This window comes from Ochotona curzoniae, unplaced genomic scaffold, assembly GCF_017591425.1.
Source record: "Ochotona curzoniae isolate NIBS_2020 unplaced genomic scaffold, NIBS_Ocur_1.0 contig_43, whole genome shotgun sequence".
In the NCBI taxonomy this organism is placed as follows: domain Eukaryota; kingdom Metazoa; phylum Chordata; class Mammalia; order Lagomorpha; family Ochotonidae; genus Ochotona; species Ochotona curzoniae.
The window spans coordinates 29715074-29737174 of record NW_024466218.1 but is presented as its reverse complement, the minus strand read 5'-3'; the positions used below and the strand labels follow the sequence as shown (position 1 = coordinate 29737174).

The 22101-nt window shown below is 40.6% G+C and overlaps 1 protein-coding gene across 1 annotated transcript in view; it reads left to right on the top strand.

Moving 5' to 3' along the window:
• Window positions 1–22101, top strand: part of PIGN (phosphatidylinositol glycan anchor biosynthesis class N) — a 93861-nt gene that overhangs the window by 34023 nt on the left and 37737 nt on the right. Inside the window, exons 13-20 of the mRNA XM_040985074.1 lie at window positions 3920–3998; window positions 6355–6531; window positions 12311–12450; window positions 14378–14477; window positions 14579–14671; window positions 15579–15670; window positions 17642–17750; window positions 20954–21062. Coding sequence (XP_040841008.1) covers window positions 3920–3998; window positions 6355–6531; window positions 12311–12450; window positions 14378–14477; window positions 14579–14671; window positions 15579–15670; window positions 17642–17750; window positions 20954–21062 — 899 coding nt within the window. The remainder of the gene's footprint in view (window positions 1–3919; window positions 3999–6354; window positions 6532–12310; window positions 12451–14377; window positions 14478–14578; window positions 14672–15578; window positions 15671–17641; window positions 17751–20953; window positions 21063–22101) is intronic.

The window sequence follows — 22101 nt, the reverse complement described above, 5'->3', positions numbered from 1 at the left end:
TTATTTTTTCTTCTTTTTTTTTTAAAAGATTTATTTTTATTATTTTTTTATTGGAAAGGCGGATATACAGAGAGGAGAGACAGAGAGGAAGATCTTCCATCCGATGATTCACTCCCCAAGTGAGCGCAACGGGTCGATACTATGCCGATCCGAAGCCAGGAGCCTCTTCCGGGTCTCCCACGCGGGTGCAGGTTCCCAAAGCTTTGGGCCGTCCTCGACTGCTTTCCCGGGCCACAGGCAGGGAACTGGAAGGGAAGCGGGGCTGCCGGGATTAGAACCGGCGCCCATATGGGATCCTGGGCGTGCAAGGTGAGGACTTTAACCACTTGCGCCACCGCGCCGGGCCCCATTTATTTTTTTCTTAGCCATGGGGTGTTGATCATGGATTCTTCTAAAAGTTGATTTTTTTTTCAGTAAAAAAAAAAGTCAGTAAAGGTGATTTTTCTTTTACTTCACAAATTATGAAGTACACATGTATTTCAAGCATGTTGCTTTTTAAAGTGAATTCTGTAGTAATTGATTCTTCTTTGTAATGCTGCTTAAGGGGAAAGTAGCCCTGGATAAACTGACTTCTTTCAGAGCACGAGGTAGCAGGTGTGTGGCTTCCCCGGCTTTCGCACGCACACCGCCTTCCGTCCCGGCTGGCGACCCGACGTGCGCCGGGCCTGCAGGCTTGGGGAATGATGGCGGTGCTGTTGGGGAGTCCTCTTACAAGCTATTTTGTCGTTGGGTTTTTGACACGCCTTGTCTTTCAAACACAATTTGGTTTTGCTCATCAACTACAAACACTGTCCTTGCTTCTGACAGTGTTTTTTTTTTTTAATCCCCCATATTTTTAGTTGTTCTGTGGACTTTTTGGGGGGAGGGAATACACATTTGATCAAACATTACAACATTTTCACAATTACTGAGATTTTAAAGGTTTTTTTTTCTGCTGTTTATACTTTTTTGTGTTCATGACCCATTATGTTTGTGTCCATGATTCTTTTAAAAATTTTGAAATTTCTTGTATTTGGAAGGTAAACAGAGAGAGATAGAGTGAGGTTGTCCTTCTGCTGGGTTACTACTCCCCCAAGTGCCCATACCAGGCAGGCATGGGCTGTTCCGGGCCGGACCGAGCCAGAAGCCGGGCACTCAGGTGGCTCAGGTGGCTGTCCTGCATTGGTGGCGAGGACCCTGCTGCTTGAGCCTTCATCTGCTGCTCTCGCGATGTGTGTTGGCAGGAGCTGAGTTGAAAAGGGCCACTCCAACGTGATGTCCTAACTCCTGTGGCACACGCCTGCCCTCCTCCCTGGGTATTCTTTGTAAGGGCACAAGAGCCCATTGATGCTGCAACTGTTACAAAACCTTTGAAGTATAGATAGCTTACCATTACTATCCTTGTTTGTACCAAAACCTTGGATTTTCACAGGAAAAATTGTTATAAGCCTAGAGAAAACTGGAAATAGTCTGTACCAGTGTTTAAACTCTTAGATAGTAATACTTAACCTGCTTTCTTTCAAAGGAAATTTTTTTTCAAACAGAAGTCTTTGTAGTTGGCAGGCACGGTGGTGTAATAGGTTAATTATCTGGCATCTCATGTGGGTGCAAGTTTGTGCCCAGGCTGCTCCACTTCTGATCCAGTTTCCTTCTTATGGCCTGGGAGGATTAAGCAGAGGATTACTGAAGGCCTTGGGTCCCTGCACTCACGTGGGAGACCTAGAGGAAGCTTCTGGCTTTGGATCAGCTTAACCTCGGCCCTTGCAGCCGTTTGGGGATGAACCAGCGGGTGGAAGACCTCTCTCTCTCTGTCTCTCCTCTTTATACATCTGTATTTCAAATAAAAATAAGATAACTCTTTCAAAGCATCTTCATAGCAAGCAAGTCAATTTACTTCTCAAAATAAGAACAGCTGGTTAAGGTCCCCTTCATCAGCATCCGAGAACACGGTCTCATTCCTGAAGCCTTCTCTTTCTCACATTAAATTATGTAGCTTCTGTAGCCTTCCCTTAAGGAAAGTTAATTTTCCACCTTTTAGTTGATCTTGCTTCTGCTCTGAATCTTCTCCAAATCTCCTTGTCAGTGTTTTGTGCATCAGCCCAGAAGTAAGAAGGGCTAAGCAGACACAGTTGTGAAGTGCAAAGTGATAAAAATTCGTGATTGGATTCTAGGAGTACTACAGAGGAAATACTAGTTGAAATAAAAAAATGACATGCAACATGAAGGGAGTTAAGTAGAAGTTTATATGCATCATCTAAGAGTTTTAGATTGCAAATTTTCTGACCAGTAAATCGGATTCCAGCCAGAAGGTAATGACCTTCAATGACAGGCTGCTCTGTCCCACGGAATAAGCAGTCTCCATCACTGCATGTGCCAGGTGCTGCCACCCCAACAGGCCTCCCCGTCAGTGGGGAAAATGTGGTAAAATACGTGAGTGCATTGCCTGACTGGGGTTGAGGGCGGCTGTTGGGTGAATTCCAAGGGCCAGGCCTGCGGGTGAAAAGCTGCCCAAGCTGCGAGGACGCCCCTAGTGGTCGTTTTAACCCTTTTTCTTTAGCAGTATCCCTTGAGGTCTTAGTATAGGGCTTTAAATCATCTCTCAGTGTGACTTTATTCTCTATGTCCCAAAGTGTGAAAGAAAGATACCTTGTCTTTCTCAAGGACATTTCAGAATTCTATGTTAAATGAAACTGAAAGATTAGTTCGGGTGTATTTTTGAAGTCCAGGCATATACCGTGCACAACTACCACCCCCAATTTATGTATCATCACTTATAAAATGTACTCTGTGTAAGACTTAGTGGCATCTCTTCAGAGACCATCGGAACCAAGCAGAAAGAAGATGATGATGCTATATGGGACCATATGGAATTGGCAGCACTTAACTTAGTAGCTTCTGACATACAATTATGATACAATCTAATGTTTATTTAAACAACTTTTTGTACATTGAAAAATATATTTGCTGTAGGAAAGTACATTTTAGTTCAACAGCGAATGTTTGGATTTACATTTAAACTGAACTAGATAATTGAGTGTCTGGTTATATCTCCTCGGTTCCTGTGCTCCGTAACTGAATGGCTCTAGACATAGATAATGTCGGGTTACGCTGTGTTGCTTGGGAATTTTCCCCGTGTATGTTACAGTATGTGAGTGGTAAATAGGGTGAAGTAATCCACTGACTGCCACTGTTGGTTGGGCTTTGCCTGGAACTCTTTCATGACAGTTCCTAGACCCTGTCTGCATCGGGCAGGTGCATCAGTGGATCTGTCCTATGTGCCACATTTACCCTGAGTCTGGGAAGGCTGTGATGGAGTTTATGCCATGCACCAAGCATTCTATTGATTGCTTTGAGCTAGTCAACATTTCTTTGCTATCACCTTATATGCCTCTTCATAATAATGAATTATGTGACTTCCATCCAGGTGGTTTAAACTATAAACTACATCTTGCAAAATGTTAGGGGCTGGGATGTTAGCTGAACAGCTAATCCTCCACCTTGCAGTGCCGGCATTCATACGGGCGCTGGCTCTAGTCCCAGCTGTTCTGCTTCCAGTCCAGCTCCCTGTTTATGGCTTAGGAGGGCAGCAGAGTTCAAGTCCTTGGACCTCTGTACCCATGAGGGAGACCTGAGAGGGCTCCTGGCTCCTGGCTTGGGATCAGCTCAGCTCTGGGCATTGCAGTCACGTGGGAGTGAAACAGCAGATGGAAGTCTCCCTCTCCTCTCTCCTTCTGATGTAAATCTGCGTTTCAAATGAAAACAAGTAAATCAATCTTAAAAATTTTACAGTTAGCAACAATACAATTTTGCTTGGTTGATTTCTTTCATTTTTGCTTTGTTCTCTCAATTTTCATGTTTTTTTTTGAACTAGAAAAAAGAAAAGCAAGAAGAATATAATTGAAATGAAGAAGTCACTTTAAACCATCTTTTTTTTTTGTAGATTGCTCACTGATTCTAAACAGCTTGACATTTTAAGAAAAGCAAGGTCTTTTATAAAAGAAGGAAAGTTTGATGAAGCTGTAAGTACAAACCTTGTAGACATAAATAACTTTATCACTTCCGGGAAGGGGGACCTTGGAGAGTGCAGAGTGCAGGCCAGGGAACATTCTAGATCCCTCAGCCAAGGAGTTTCCTGAGGAGCTGTGGCAACCATGAACACGTTTTTTATTTCAGAAAATATGACCAAATTTTTCCAGGTGGTCATTGCACTGTTACTGTTTTTGGAAGTGAGAAAATACATTCCAGGTGCTGTCATCCTGCTTATGTGTAGCATTTCATAACACTTCACGTTTGTCATTTGGAATTACCCACATATCATTAGTGATTCTCAGGGAAACTTTGATTCCTCCCGACTCCTACCCCACTGTATTTTTTTGTTACTTTTTCATTGTTAAATGGTCATGGAATTTTAAAGTGGGAAAGAGTTCTATTTTATTTTGTAAAATTGCCGAAGTAATTAGCAATTTATGCATTTCTAATGCTTCTTCCTTTTTTTTTTTTGCTGGCACTGGAGGTTAAATTTGTCAAGTTAAATTTCAGAACCACCTGGAGAGTGCATAATCCGGGAGTGGGAGTGGCCTAGAAGGGAAATAGTGGGCTCCTCCCTCTTGGGTTACCACTCCCACTGGAGAGTATGAAAACCAGGCCAGGGGCAGGAGTGGCTAGACAGAAAGGGCACCCGCCAGCATGTGTGTGGGCTGGATAGCAGGGCTAGTTGGGTTGAACTAGGCTTCAATGCCCATTGAGATGTATGAGAGCTGAATGGGATGTGGGACAGACTGTACTAGTCTGCTGCACATACTGGCAAGCACAGGAAGCCGGACAGGGTGTGGGCCTGGTGGAGGTCATTGTGGGTCAGTCTGACTAGGTTATAGCTCCCACTGGCTTATGTGAGAACCAAGAATGTGCTGGGCAGAATCAGGCTGGACTACAACACCCATTGGTTCCAATGGAAGACAGGGCTGGAAACAGAACCGACCTAGCAATTGCAACCACCAGCTGATTGGGGCGATGGCCCAGCTGTCCTGGGCCCTGTACTTGAAGTACACACAAGAATCTGGTCTGGGATCACCTCAGACAAAGTTTCTTTGGGGATCTCCCTAATCAAACTGCCGGACTCAGAACCCTAACCATGAAGAGAAGTGCAGGTTCCATGGTCTGCCATTGTGTGCAAGTGCCCGAGCCGAGCTTCCTAAGAGGCACAGATGGAGCAGTGGAGAGCATGACCAGCTGCACATGGAGGATATGGCAGTCTGTCGGAACCTGCAGAGGATGCCTGGCACCACAACAGAGGACAGAACAAATCAACTACCCCAGCCATATGTTGACAACGAAAACTGGGCAAACGGAGACTCTAAGATGGAATATGACAATCAGTGGATTCTGCAGTGACTTCATTGTGCTTGGGATGACAAGATTGGCACCAATTCACAACTGTTGAACTATCAAAACCACTTGAGCAAGACCCTGAGAGCTGCCCCATGTTGGATACCCTGGGATGGGTGGGAGGCTGGGTGGGGCTTCTCCCTTTATCTCCCCCTTTGCCCCAGAGAGAGGAAAAAAAATGTGGAAATAGTAGTCTTATCCACTTTCCTGTAGCCTTTGACCTTTTGTGCCCCAATTAACTAGGAGAAGATTGTCAAAAAGAAAGAAAAGAAAAAGGAAAAAAAATTGCCTAAGTAATCAAGCAATTCATGCATTTCTAATGCTTATTTTTTTGCAACTTTAAAATGGTAAGATGTTCTCTGAAATCTTACCTATTTTAACTAGTATGAGTAATCTAGTTTGAAGCAAGGATATGTAAATAGGGCTGTTGGCATTATTTGGCATGTCTACCAGAGTGCCTTCATTTCTTCCCTGTGTCATCCGAAAACGATTTTTGCAAAATAAATTATTTTAAAACCCTTCATATAGCATAGATGATTTACATTTAAAATGCAGTTTCCTTTTGTTGTTGTTGTTGTTTTGTTTTTAGGATCTGTTTGGTTTTGGGCCCGGCATGATAGCTCAATGGCTGAATCCTCGTCTTACATGTGTCGGGATCCCATGTGGGATGCTGGTTCTTGACCCACCTGCTTCACTTCCCATTCAGCTCCCTGCTGGTGGCTCATGCAAGATGAGGATTTAGCCAATGAGCCATTATACCAGGCCCTAAAATGCCATTTCTTATAAAACTACAGTTTTAATTTTGTTCTGAAACTTTTCTCATACTTTATAAGAAGCTTCTAAGTTAAAACCTTTTTTAATCCTTCATCTACAGTTAATCAGTTTAATTTTAAATATACCAATTTGACTATTAGGAACTTCGATTTTCTTTGCAATTTGGATTTCCCTATTCTTTCCATGTTGATTGAATGTATTTTTTTGTCCCCACAGGTGTCCCTTTGCAAGGAGCTGATTCAGCTTGCTTTGGAAGGATTGTCTTATTATCACACCTATGATAGATTGTTTTTGGGCATCAGTGTTGTCGCTGGTTTCATTGGGTGGATATTGTATGTCTCTTTGTTGATCATCAAGTCTCAATCCAACCTTACACGAGGTTTAAAAGTTAAGGTAAGTTCAGAAAATACGCTGAAGGCCCTGATGTTAGTGTGATGTTCACTGGGATCAAGGAAAGAAATGTAATCAAGTGTAATTATAATCTCTTCGTCCAAGGTGTAAGTCGTAAGTTAATATAAAGGCTCAGTACCTCAAATGGTTATTAAGATAGTTGAAGATTTAAATTCTGCTTTGGTGTTAATGATGTCAGTTTTTTATTTGCTTTCGTGACTAATTAACATATATCTAGTTAGGTGATCAGAAAATGACTTTAAAACAGTATTTTTAACTATGTGTGCTATTCAAAGCTTAGGCAATAGAAAGTGATTAAATCACAAAAGTATTTCTTTTTAATTAATGTATGTACAACCTGGAATTATTCCTGCCCTCTGTTAGCTTTTTGTGATTTTTCAGATTACAGTTTTCCACCATCTTTTGTCTACCGTTATTTAGGGAATGCATCCCTGGTTTACTGTACTTGCAGTGTAAAAAATTCTAAAAGCCTCTTTAAAGATAATTTACGTTGCTGAGGAAATGCCACAGCATGTTTGTCTTCATGACATTAGAACTTGGAGTGTTTGGCCGTTTGGCCTAGTGGTTCAGACAGCAGTTGGAAAATCCTCGTCCTGTACTGGAGTGCTTGAGTTCTAGTAGCTTTCCATTCCAGCTCTCAGTGCCAACCCTGAGAGGCAGCAGGTAACTTGTCACGGGTACTCTGGGCCCTGCTGCCCACACGGGAGAGCCGGGTCGAGTTCCCAGTTCCCGACTGGAGCTCAGGCTCAGTCCAGCTGTTGTGGGCAGGTGTGGAGTGAACCAGTGGGTGGGAGACCTCTGTACCTCTTAAATAAACAACAGATACATAGATAAAACTGATATATCTATCTATTTATATCCATCTATATCTATAAATAGATAGATATATGGATAGATAAATAAAAATGGAAGAAGGGAAAGACAAGCCCCTAGTAAAGGAACAATTTCTTTTAAAAATAAAGTTGACAAATGCTCTTTGTTGTTTTAAAATATTCTTCTAGCTATTATTTTCCTTGGAGAGTATGCCACTTCCATTTTCTTAGCGTTATTGTCTCTAATTACAATATCCATATGCCTCCACAAAGGAGTAAATCCTCATGGTGTATTTTAAATGGTAATAATCTTCAAACTTTTCCAGTCTTAACTTTTCCTATTTTATCTTTCTATAGTGGGAAGGAGAACCTTAACACTTACTCTAATTTTTAAATACTTTAATACATCTTAAATAATATCTCCCAGTCAATTTTAATTCAGCAATTTATGTATAGTTGGTTAAAATAGGAATAAGTTCCTACATGGTAGGAAGACACAGAAATGATTTTTGTTAATGGATATATTAAGTTCTTAGATTTCTAAATGGTATTTGAAATTTTTCTGCTACCTTAGAGCCATAGCAATACTGGAAATAAGCATTGGAATCTTATTATAAAGGAGCAAACTGAAGCCAAAGGGCTAAGTTACTTGATCGAGGGCATCCAGTTAGGATATAAGGGACTGGGATTTGAATCCAAATTTGACTCCAGTCTCCTTTCATGGATTGTCTTCATCTTGATGTTCAGGTTGATGACAAAGGACATGATATGTTTAGGTTGATAAGCCAAAAAATTTCACTGTGGATAGTGCATTATTGATTAATCTGATAATGAACCCACTATTTGATAAGATATACAGTAAAATGTTAGATGATGTGGGGATTACACAAAGAGAAAGAGCATTCAGAGTCTACCTCCGAGGCATGTATGTGTACAGAGCACCTTGCCAGCAGACAGGCCACTGTACTGTCTACACTAGAATAGACAATGTGTGAGAAGTGCTAAAGATAGTCATGTTTAAGTAAGGAGCACTTCTTTTAACTACACGGATAATAGGAAACAGGAAGTCCTAGTGGACCTTTGAGAAAGGTTGAGATTAAGGCAAGTTGAATGCTATAAGCAGAATTAGAGAGTCGTGTAGCATTACAGTGGCGTCATGAGTGATTTTCATTGGGTCTCACTGTCCTAGGACTGTGCTGTGTGTGTTATTCAGGTAAATACAGCATCCCTTTCAACTTGGCGATTATGAATCTCATGGATGGAGGAATTTAGAAATCTCAGGTTGCATGCGTTCCTCCAAAATATGTATATTTTAAATGGCAAAATTCATAAATATGAGTGGATTTTAGAGAATTTGTTCAAAGTTCTGATAAGAACAATATGGACAATTCAGATTAAGGCCAAGACGCTCTAAGGCTTCAATGTTAGATGGTAGCATTTATACTTTGTTTAGTGAAATGGGGGGTATTAGTAAGAGTTAAACCTAGCAACCAAACCAGTAGGAACTATTAATTAAGAAATTTAAAGAGGAATGGGCTTAAGGGATCTTAAGTCCATGGTGGGCCAGCCCCTCACTTAAGGCAGACCGGATCTCACAGGCTGGAGCTGGCGCTGGCGCTGTACTCCACGGGTGAGAAGTTCTTCAGAGAAGCGTCAGTTCTGCCCGTAAGGCCATTCACCTGACAGACTCATCCACTCAGAATTTTCTAGGATTCTCTCTAGAACATAGGCCAACCAATTATGGACTTGAATCACATCTCAGAATGTTTTTTTTTTAAAGATTTATTTTATTTTTATTGGAAAGGCGGATATACAAAGAGGAGAGGCAGAGAGGAAGATCTTCCGTTCGATGATTCACTCCCCAAGTGAGCGCAACGGCCGATGCTATGCCGATTCGAAGCCAGGAGCCTCTTCTGGGTCTCCCACGCGGGTGCAGGGTCCCAAAGCTTTGGGCCGTCCTCCACTGCTTTCCCAAGCCACAAGCAGGGAGCTGGATGGGAAGCAGGGCTGCCAGGATTAGAACCAGCGCCCATATGGGATCCTGGGCGTGCAAGGCGAGGACCTTAACCACTGCGCCATCGCGCTGGGCCCTCAGAATGTTTTTAAATCAAAACATAGTTAGCTGTTTGAAGTTTAGAGTCAAATTAATGCATAAAACTTAGCATTACAGTTGAAGCTCACGTAAAGTATGTTGAATCCTTTGGTTGTTTAGAAAAGCAATCTGACTCCCGTTCATTGGAAGTGTACCATCTAGATAATTTTTTTGGTTGGTTGGTTTTGTTCATCTGGATGACTGATACAGGCTAAATCCTTCCGTAGGAAGAACAACATGCAGAAGCTAACAGCATTATTGTAGAAGGCTGTGTACATCAGCTAGCAGTAAGACAATTGCAGCTGTGGATATATTGGAATGTATTAGTTACAGTTGGGGTGCAGGGAGGCCCTGCAGGGAAAAAACTGGCTTCTCTCTCTGTCTCTGTAAGATTTATGTATTTATTTAAAAGAGCTGGAGATAGAGAGAGCATGAGCTCTTTCATTTATTCTTCACCACCCGGGTGGTTGTTATACCAGGGCTGACCCACGAGCTTCATCGGGACCTCCCGGGTGGCGTGCAGGGGTCCACGCACTTGGGCCATCTTTCGTGCTTTTCCCAGGCTATTACCAGGGGCCTCTGTCAAAAGTATAGCAACTGGCTGTTGTAGGCAACACCTTTACCCACTGTTTACAGTGCAACTCCCCTGCAGGTGGAGGAAGTAGTCCAACAGGGTAAAGGAAAAGAATGTTCACAGAGACTTGTTTATGTCCAGTGAGGAGTGCAGGAGATACTGACTTTGAAGAGCTGTTACTATATGGAAGCCATGTAGGAAAGTAAGAAAGGAAGTTACAACAAATATTCTCCATTGCCACATGCATCTATTAAATGCCTTAGTCAAACTGACAAGCAAATAGAATGGCAGCATCAGGGTTAAATTTAGGTCTGACTCCAAAGGTTGTACCACTTGTACATGAAAATATTCCCCAGAGTGTAGAGCTCATTTCCAACTTAGGGTCTCGACAAGTCGGTGCAGCGACTCTTCTCACTGGAGTGTAGTTTGCCGCAGCTCCCTTTAATCACCTGCTGTTTACCTTCTGTGCATCTTGGCTTTCCCTTTGTTCATGCCGGTCCATATGCCTTTTGCTTTCTAATCAAGGATCTGTATTTTTTAATTTTTTTTCTCATTACTTGTTTTTTTATTTGTTTGGTGGAATTAATTTCTAAAGCTGGGTGATTAATCAAGGCAGTCTGACATGGGAAGCTGGCATCCTAAGCAGCTTATTTTTCTTCTTTTAACCTTTATTTTTTTGTTTTCCGTTATACGGTTTGGTGTGTGCAGGGCTTTCCCCATCACTGCCTTTCCTCCCTGCCCCTTCCCCACGCTGTCCGTTTTCCCCTGTTTTGCTGTAGTACAGTCCTACGGCCGCAGTCACAGTGGCAACATTCTGCTAAGTTCACGTGTCATGACACCACACGTATCGTTATCTGGGTATTTTTAACAGTCTCATTGGGCTCCTTTTATTCTGCAGAGGAAAGTATACTGTGGGGCTTCTTTGTTTCGCAGCACTCTGGTCTCGTTGTATCATTCACTTGTCAGACTATGTGTATGTGGTTGTTGTCCTGGTGTATCTTTTTTATTTTGTGTTTTGCACAGAGGTTACGTTATGTAGAGATAACATGTTTTTTCTTTGGGAACTGGTATATTTCATTGAGCATAATGGCATTTCATTGGGATCCCTTTGTGGCAGATGCTAGAATTCCACTCTCTTCAGTAGCCGAGCAGTCCTCCACAGAGTTGGTGTGCCACAGTTTCTTTATCCATTCCTCTCTCAGTGGGCATCTGGATTGTCTGGATTGTCTTTGCTGTTGTGGATTGTGCTACTGTGGATAGAGGGATGCAGGTTGCTTTCTCTTCTTGCTGTCTCATTTAAGTGTTACCAACTTTGATGGAGAATTATGTAATTATTCCCATTTTCTGGATGGGTAACCTAAGTATCAGATTTTTTTGGTTTTGGTTGATTTTGGTTTTTTCTTTGCTTATAATTTACAGAGTGGGCAAGTGTCAGAACCAAGACCTAAATTCTGGTACCCGTTCCAAACTCGTAGTTACAGCCTTCTGTTTTACACTTCCGCTTTATGACTGTGTCCTAATTTATGCTTATTTCTTACATCCTTTCTGGTGATATTTTACGCCAGGAGGGGAGAAGTGTGAAAAAGGAGGGCTGAGGAACTTTTCATCCCTCCATCAGAAGGTAGTTCTTGGTTTTCACTTTTTTCTTTTTTTCTTTTTCTTTTAAGCTTCGTCAAGCAAAGCAAGGGAGATGGTTGCGCTTTGTCCTTTCTGGAGTTTTTAGCTATTCCATGCCCCCTTTGCGATTCCCACTTCATATTCTAGAACTCTCACTCTTGAGTTCACACCTTCCTCTAGTGTGTGCTTTTGCTAGCCTCTGGAGTTCATTTCCCTGCCCTTGCATTTGCTACATGTGACCCAGTGCGTCCAGGGGCCTGCTGACCCATGGAGGCGTCAGGAGTAAGTGAACCTGCCGTATTTGCACAATGGAGAGAGAAGCATGGGCAGCCTCTCACTTGAATATTCATTGTTGCAGCTAAAGTTTACATACCGCAGTTAATTATGTATTAAACAGGCTTTTGTAAGCAAGACAGAAATCTCACTCTACACTTACAGACTTGTTTCTAAGAGGAAATATTTTCGGAGTTCCCAGTGGAAACAAGTCATTTATAAACAAAAACGGGACCAGCCACTTAGAATTGTCCAGTTGCAGCACTTCATGGTGTCCAACATTTTTTAGCTCTGATTAATAGTTTAGTTGTAGAATCATTGAAATAAAGTAATAAAATCTCTATTTAGAAATCACAGAGTTAGCAATATTTCAATGTTTTGTTGAATTTTCAGAAACCAAGCCGTCTACTGCCATATGGTTTCCTGGCCGCTGGCATTTCCGTAGCATTGTTTCTGCTGATTCAAGCCTGTCCCTGGACTTACTACGTGTATTGTTTGTTGCCAGTACCGATATGGTATGCTGTTCTAAGAGAGTAAGTAACACATCTTACTGCCTTCAATCTCGGTGACATAAGTTATCAAAGATATTTATAATACCTAGACTCCCAAGATTCTCTCACTTCATTTATAACTATATAGCTGTTTCACATAAATCTCCCTTTTTGATTTACCTTCCATTTTGACTTCATTACCCTGATTTTGCAGTTATCTCATTCTCTTACTTTGTATTTTTTATTTAAAAGATCTGGAGGTCAGCATCATGGTGTTGCAGGTAAAATCTCTAATGTCTGCATCCCATGTGGGTGCTGGTTTGAGTCCCAGCTGTCCCGTCTCCTATCCAGTTTCATGCTAGTGGCCTGGAATGGCAGTGGAGGATGACCCAGGTACATGGGCCACTAGCACCCAGTGGCGAAGCCTGGATAGCTTCTGGCTCTTGGCTCCTGGTTGCAGCCTGGACTGGCCCTGGCTCTTATCTCTCTGTAACTATCACTTTGATATAAAGAAATAAATCTCTAAAAAGAAAAGAAAGAAAAATTTTGGAATATACGTAGCTAAATTAGTACTGATTATGTATACTAGAGTAACATTTCTACTTAGGTCTGTCGTCTTAGATTTCAGTACATCATCATGATTTGTAAAGAGATTTGCTTCTTTCTTTGTGTTTTTGCCTCTCTTGTTCATCATGTGTAAGTGAAGCTTTGTGATAAATCTAATGTAGTGATATAGTTATACAGAGATTAGTCCATACTTTTTATATGTGATGTCATTTCGGCTTTTTTTTTTCCAGAAAAGAATCTTAGAAAATCATCTCTTATTCTTTGCTTATTCACTGTTGAGAATAAAAAATAAAAATACTCCTTGTGTTTGGTATTAGCTTGCCTTTCCCATGTGGAACCTTAACAGTTTTAATAACATTCTGCAGTCATTATTTTTAGTCAGAAAAAAAATCATAAGCTAAATGATTGGCCTTTTATAATTACCTGCTTAATACACTCCACTTGCTAATTTTCCAAGTGAAGTATAAAATGTTCTCAGGTATGTGATACATTTTTAATGATTATGAGTTCACATTTAATTATAATTAGTGACGTCTTAAATTGGGTTTGGGAAAGGTTATGTGGTTCAGTTAAAAGGTACAATTAAGATTTTTCCCTAGCAAGCCTAGGAAAACTTTACTTCATTAAATTAGTTGAGATTTAGTTTAAGATTATCTAGGTGGGGCCCGGCAGCGTGGTCTAACAGCTAAAGTCCTCGCCTTGAACGCGCCAGGATCCCATATAGGCACAGGTTCTAATCCCGGCAGCTCCACTTCCCATCCAGCTCCCTGCTTGTGGCCTGGGAAAGCAGTTGAGGATGGCCCAAAGCTTTGGGACCCTGCACCCGTGTATGATACCCGGAAGAAGTTCCTGGATCTTGGCTTCAGATTGGCATAGCATTGGCCATTGCGCTCACTTGGGGAGTGAATCATCGGATGGAACATCTTCCTCTCTGTTTCTCCTCCTCTCTGTATTTCTGACTTTCCAATAAATAAATAAATCTTTAAAAAAAAAGATTATCTAGGTGAATTAAAAAAATGTAGTTTATATATTTTTTGAGCTCATTGTACACATATAATTTATCTCTTTTATCTATATTTGTATGTATGCATGATTAAACAAGAATCAAGTAAAACTCCTTTATTGCCATAAATGATTACAAAAACCAAGCAAAGCTATATTATCGTGCTCAAACTCAGGAAATCCATTTTTCCTAAAATAATCCTAAATTTTTCAAAATTTGAAATCTTTAAAACAAATCTGAACTTCCTTTAATTTTTGACAAATCTATAAATGGACAATTTACAAAAATAAGAATCTATTGATTTTTAGCTTTTCACAGTTTTTATTTTTCCTCTATATGGTCTAATTTAACAGTTCAAAACCGTATAAATGATGGTTTTATAAATGCTTTTTGAAACAGATTCCAAGTTTTCCAGCACTTAGCCGCATCATCGTTGAGCCTTCCCCTGGGCCGTCTGCTTGGGCACCTGTTGGTCTTTATCCTGGGAATTGAAGTGTTAGTAAGTAATCTGTCCGATTACACCCTTTCAGCTTTCCTCCCATCTGTCTGTAAGCAGTCTTACAAGACCTCATGTTTCATTTCTTTGGAATATTTGGCCAGGTTCTCAGTTTCTTTTACCGTCATATGCTTACCGCTGGGCTGATTGCATTTGCAGGCTGGCCGTTCCTCACACAGCTGTGGTCTCAAGCGAAGGTATGAGTGCCCCCTTTGATGGGGACAGATCAGTAACTACTTTGTTTTGATATGTGTTTGACTGGAGGAATTGTTTGTCTTTAAAGAATAGGCTGTGTCTTTATATTAAAAAAAAAAGTTGTTCCTGTGAAAAACAGTACTTCTGAAGTTTCAATGATGTAGAGTTGCATATGAAAATGAGCTGGTCTCGTGCTTATTGAAATAGTCTAGATAAACCAATTTGTGCTTTTCTGGAACACTTCTTGGATTCCTTGGGTTTAGAAGAATTCCCTGAGCCACTAAGTTTTTACTTAGAAAAGTATATATTCATGATTGGTTATTCTAAATTATAATTGATGATCTTTCTTCAGTTAGGTAGAGAATTATAATGTGTTTTTATTAAAAAAAAAACTTTGTTTCCAGTTTGATTCTCTATGAAAATTTAAAAATGTACAGTTAACATGATTATTGATCATTTCTGTCTTAATATAATGACAAATTAGTTTCACTGATTCCACTTCTGGACACAGCCATTTGACCATAGTCGTAGACTAGTTTTACTCTTGTTGTTCCCATCAGTATATGATGTAACAAAAGCTGAATGAAGCAGTGGTTTTGACATGTCAGCCTCTAGTTTAAAGCCTGGCTACTTCATTTACGTTAGGATCCTGGTATTTTCACACCTAATTTCTCTGAGCTGTTTCCTCATGTGAAAGATTGCGAACAGTTAAACCTACTACTGAGGTTGTTGAGAATTAAATGGAATAATGCTCACCCCTGTCATTACACCTGCTAAACCTGCTACTCTGTTCCTGTTAAAAATGGCTCAGAGTTTGTGTTTTTGTTTGGAGAAAGCAACATGATTTAAACCCTGAAGACAGCTTTCTGTGCCATGGTTGTTTACAGATGACTTTGTCCTTGGTTTTAGGTCACGTCACTGAGCTGGACTTTGTTCTCTTTGCTTCTGGCCATGTTCCCACTGATGCCTGTTGTGGGTCGAACACCAGACATCTCTCTAGTGTATGGACAAGCTTTAATTTTATTTTCAGCATGATTTTTTTTTTCTCAATCAACACAATGAAATTAGAACCTAACTTGGTCATGAATTTAAAATCATATGTACAGCCTGGAACCTGAAACACCAGTACCAAAACATTACTTATGATGTTGGTCTAAGTTCTGACAGTCATTAACATTCCCTAGAGATGCTTAGTAGGAGTAGCAATGAAATTGTGCCCTGTATTAATGACTGAACATGAAAATAACACAATAAAAATGTGAAAGATTTCCATCTTCTATATGTTGGGAAATTGGTAAAAGTTTTAGTTTCATGTGAAAAAGTGTCCTGCGGCCAAAACAAGGAGGTCTACAACCACTGTGTTCTCGGCGCCTGTGCCTTTGAGCATCCCACACTGAAAGTCTTCAAAGCGTGAAATGCATTCCTGACTTGAATGTAAAGGTCTCCATGGGTAGAAACGCTATATACCTTTTGAATTTAAATATTTTTACCTATTGTCTTTTTTGTTTGTTTAGAATGGCTCTGAAGTGAGCTTACCGATAAGCACTGTTTTTCTGTCAGTCCTGCATAAGAGGTCTTGACATCGTTAAGCAGAATTTATCTTATGCTAAAAGGAAATTAGTTAAATTGTCCCCAAACAAATAAATATGCTAATATATGATAAATTAGATTTGTGCTTTAAAATTATGTTGTTTCCTTTCATTTGTAGTTTAAGTTGCTCAATGATTTTTAGCTTTTGTTAGTTTCTATGAGCTCTATGTGCAACTTACCTATTTGGATTCCTAGTAAGTGGAGAAATTTCTACCCACCATTTGACCTCTCATACATCTTACTTTGTAAGATTACAAACCCAGCTACGGAACACATGTATGAAGAAGAAAATTAAAAGAAAAAGTATTTTCCTGGGCATTTGGGTTGGTTAGCCCTTTTGTTTTGTTTCTCCTAAATCAATTCCTTTTCCCTTATTCTCAGTATATTTGTCTTCTAGAATCTGTCCTGAACATAATTGCAGTTGTTCTATGTTGTTCACATTTTAAGATGTCAGAAATAGAGCTCAAAAAGGTTGTGTCAGGGCCAGTGTTGTGGCAGTGTGGGTTAATCTACCTGCAATGCCACAATCCCATAGGAGTGCTGGTCTGAGTCTCAGCAGTTCTACTTCCTGTGCAGTTCTCAGCTAATGTGCATGGGAAAGCAGCAGAGGATGGCCCTAGACTTTATGCTTCTGCACTGCATGGGGAACCTGGGGAGCCATCCTGGGAGTGAGCCAGCAGATAGATGATCTCTCTCTATCGCCCTCCCTCCCTCTCTCTCCCTCCCTCTCTCCCTTCCCCTCCCTCTCTCTCTCTCTCTGTAACTCTGCCTTTCAAACAAATAAAGCAAGTCTTACAAGGGAATGTGGGGTGGAACTTTATGCCACTTACTCAGTATGTATTGCCTTGGACTCCGACAACCAAACCATACCTGGTGCATCTGGAAAATATCCTTGTAACCACCATTCTACCCTTTTCTAGCCAGGACAGCTGAAAAAGCACTAAAGTCAGTGATAGAAAGGAGCCATGTGTGGCTAGAAATGGTATGGATGTGGCTACCTTTTGTATGGGTAGGTATTCATGACCACAAAATGTATGTTATAAATATTGATAGTGTATTTTCTTTCCTAACAGTCTTTTGTATTTTCTGTAAATGAAGCTGAGAATGACAGTTGCTTTAAAAAAAATCAAATTATAGAAATAGGATAGGTACTTTAAAAAACATGTGGGGAAAATGTACAAATAGCCCCATCCCTACAGTGCCTTTATTCTAAGAGTTGTATTATTTCTTGCCATAGTTCTGTATGCATTTGTTACTTCATCTTGATTAAACAAAATGGCAGAGAGGTTTCTGTGTTAAAGTAGAATGTCTTATGTTGCCAAATGGTGTGCCCAGTGAATTCCTTAAGAGAATTCTAAAGTATGAATTCTGTTTTGGAACAGAATGGGTGCAGGCTTGCTGGTTCTGCTGCTGTCCCTGTTTGCTATACCATCTCTCGTGAAGAGAAAAGACAATTTTGTAAAGGAAGAGCTATGGGTGCATATCTTACAGGTTAGTTACAGATACTTGACTGCTGTTTACTAAAGACATGTGAAAATGCATTATCGTGGCTTTTAATTATGTCCTTAGGAGACCATGCTGTTTAGGGGGTTCAGTATCTGAGCTGAGAAGAAGATTTTCTGTTTAAGGTAAGACAAGAAAATGTGTTTTCAAAAAGGTGTGGAATAACAGAAAGGTTAGTAAGTAGTGACTCTTGGATAACTGAAAAGCAGAGGTTCAGGCGACTTAGGAGCTCGTGGCCCTGGCCTCAGAGTGAAGATGGAAAGGGCTTCCACTGGCCTGGAATCTGTGTTCTCTTTGAGGTCAGCAGAAGACAATGTGACAGCAACCTGGGGCATGTCATGTGAAGAAACACCAGTTACGCCTCAGACGCTCTCCCGGAGGAGGCAGACCTCAGCCTGGCAGAGCCTGGTGCAAGGCAGAGGACTGTGGAAGCAGTGTTGCTAGCCACACGGGGGACGGAGATCGGACTTTCAGTCACTTGACTTCAGTCTGTTTGCTTTAAGTCTGTAAAGTAGAGATGGTGCTTCATCAGAGTATCAGAATTACAGATCGCATAATATTTTGCAAAATGATAAGGATAAGGTTGGAAATGGCTCATTTCCTTCTACATGAATATATGAATGAGTAAGCATGTCTGTAACACTGACTCGAAATAAATTAGATATATAAGTGTTTTTAAAAAATTTGTCCAGTAACCCATAGACAACAGATTCGAGTCGGCACTAGACAATAGTAAAGCTACACAGGCATAAGGGGGAACTCGGGAGTGACCCTGAAAGCCTCTTATCAGGAGGTCATGCGTATGGAGCGGTGGGGGGTGGAGACCCCAGAGTGGAGTGGGAGGTCAGGGGGAGGCTCGCATCCCAACCCTGAAGACTCCCAGATCCTCACCAAGGACCATCAACATGGTCACCAAGGACCACATCCCAACCGCTAAGGAGACCACGGGGAATAGGATTGCCTTTGGAGGCCAATAACTCTGAGGTCACCCACCCCCATCTGGAGTCTCCACAGGGGAGAAGTCCAAACTCTGCTGCGCAGAAACCAGCGCCATCAGAACGATGGCCAGGAGCCCTGGCCATCTGCAGAAACAGAAGAATAATAAACTTCCTTTGGGACTAGGGAGGCGAGCTCTCTCTGGTCCTTGCCTGGCTCTGGCTCTGGGTCCCCACCCTCCCTCGCGGTGACCATTAGGATCGCTCCAGTAACCCCTCAAAACAAACAAATATACAAACAAACAAAAAATCTAGAATGGACAGACAACAACATGGAAAGCTTAGAATCAGACAGGAAACAGCCAACGTGGACCCAAACATGCTAGTCCCACTAGGTGGAACTCAAAGATTAGTTACGCCTCACTGGGGTATTGGGGATTTCTCTGTACACCCATCCTAAAAAAATATACTGTACCTAAACTGATAACTGTATGGAATCAGGTTGAATATAAACCAAAATTGAAATGTCTATGAAGAAGTCACAGGATGTAGTTAAGAAACCACATCTTCCTATCAACATACTATTAATCAATACCATGTCAATTAATGCCATAAGGTTGTAAATGGCTATTGATGCAATGTCGGGGCTTTTAATTGATTGGGATGATACTTTGCTGGCTTTACCTTCAGAGCAGAGATGGTCTCACCAAGAAATCATTGAACCCACTAGGATAATAAGACACTGGACTTTATGCTTGGTAAATACTTCCAATGAGAGAACCTCAACTGAATTTGAACTATGGTAACGGAGCAAGGTGGAGAAATCCACCATGGGGAGAGGGTTTGGGGAGGGGTAGGGGGAATCCCAGTGCCCATAACACTTTGTCACATAATGCAATGCAATTAATAAAAACAAAGAAAAGGTGGGAAAAAAAATTTGTCCAGAATAAAGCTGAGTAATAGTATTTCTAAGAACAGTGAAACAAAAATACACTTCTCAGAAGATGACATCACAGTGAAATTCACTCTTGAAGATCACCAGAGAACTTGTAAGAAGGAAAAAATTATTTTGTGGAGGACTCTGTCAGCCCTTGGAACATGTGTTTCAGTTTAAATGCTACGCTGACCGGCTTTTCACTAAAGCCACAGTCGCTTTGACAGAATTCACCTTTAATAACGTGTTCTGTGACAGCAGAGCTGTTTCTGAATCTCACAGTGGAGGAGCAAAGAATATTATGCCAAAGTTCTTATGTGCCTTGTTAGAAATACCCTGGAGTATTATGCAATTCAGTTACAAAATTCTATTCTATTTTAATTCTGTTTTTCTATTAGCTTTTTAGTTTGCATGAATTCCTATATTTCCGGCCATATTTGATTAATTCTGGAACATACCTTTTTTTTGGTATTTTACCATCTCTGAAATTAGAATGTGTCTTGCAGTTAAGACAGGGATTTCTAGGATTATATCATAGCTTTATTAAAAGCATTTTTGTTCCTTTATTCACTGAAAATATAAGAATACATTCAGTGTGTCTCTAGGATTTGGCTGGTGATGAGGCTGATAATCTGATCTCCAAAAGAACTTCTTTATTCATAGTCATAGTTAGTTAATTTCTTAAAATGGCAGTTCATTCAATAGGTTCGGGTCCATCAGACATTTTTCTAAGGAGCCTGATAGTAAATATGTTAGACTGATGGTCTACGGCTTGATTGTAGTGTCATGCAAAGACCGATATCATATAATAAAAATAGCATACAAAATAATAAATTTATTGTGTATATTTATAAAAACAGGCCACCAGCCTACACATGTAGTTTGAAGCTTTACTAGTTCATAACTATTCTCTGAAAAATATCTGTACTCCTGGAACTCCCAGAGCCAGGTAAATAATTAGGCTAGAAAAGTATATTGAATGAATTGATGCTTATAATTACGTTGTCAAATACACATCCATTTACACTACACTCTGTACGTCCATCACCCTCTTCATTTCCATGATTTCTGAAAATGTCAAGTACTTCTCAATAGAAACAGTACGGTAGTATATGCCAAAGCCCTGTGAAAAGTATAAAATGCCCCATTTCATGTTTGTGCAGGAGGATCTTGACTTAGTTCAGGAGTTCTCTTCGCCTTTGCCATGATAACCTGAGACTGTCCAATTTTAGTAGCATTTTGGCCACTTTGTATTTATCCCCAGCATCTCTCTACGTCTCTCAGGTATGTTGTTTCTACATTTACCTGTTTGATGTTTTCAGATTCTGAGCACAATGCTTTCCATGTACGTTGTGTACAGTACCCATGGTAGTTTACTCAGGAAGCAAGGACTGCCTTTCACCAATCAAATTCTGAGCTGGACAATGTTGGGTAAGCAGCCACATCAATCAGTGTTTTTTATGTCCCATCATTTATCTTAAAATGATCCATTGTGTCTCTATTATTGAAAGAAGTAATTTTGTTATAGGAAAATAGTAATTATAAGTTATTAATTTTCTTTTGATAGAATTTGATAAAATTGTAATTCTTATAAAGCAGTTATGTAATAAGGATTAATCAATAAACTATTATCTAATAAGAAACATGTTTGAAAAATCTACTGAATGATTCCAGAAGCAAAGGGAATTTTATGAAGAAGTGTTTTATGCTTTATTTTTGTATAATACACAAATGCTCTGTTCTTAAAAATAGACTAAGAAGGGCCAATATAATACCGTAGTTGCTAAAGTCCTTGCCTTGCATCTGCTGGGGTCCCATATAGACGCCAGTTCATATCCCAGCTGCTGCACTTCCCTTCTGCTCCCTTCTTGTGGCCTGGGAAAGCAGTAGAGGATGGCCCAAAGTCTTGGGCCACTGCACCCTTGTGGGAGACCTAGAACAGACTCCTGGCTTCAGATGGGCTCAACTCTAGCTGATGCGGCCACTTGAGGAGTGAAGCAGCAATAAAAGAGCTTTCTTTCTGTAAATCTGACTTCCCATTAAAAATAAGTAAATCTTTTTAAAAAATAGAATAAAGATAGTTGAATTTTGTCTGTATTTCTTTTTGTGAGAATAACATTGTTTAGTCACTTCCCAGATATAACACACATTTTAGTGTAAAAGATTTTTTGGGAGACAAAGACAGAGATAGAGAGGCCAAGAGAGCTGCCATCCCCAAGTGCACGCATCACCCATACTGAATCAGGCTGAATCTGGGGGCGGGAACTCAGTCCAGATCACCCACAGGTGTGGCAGGAAGCCAGTTCTTTTAGACATGATGCTGCTTGGCAGGGGCTGCATTAGCAGGAAGGTGGAGCCAGGAGCACATGCTGGAATCCAAACTCATAGGGGATGGGGAATCTTAACTACTAGGCCAAGCCCATCCTTCCTTTTTTTTTTTTCCTGCTTTAATATTCCTAAGATTGGTAGA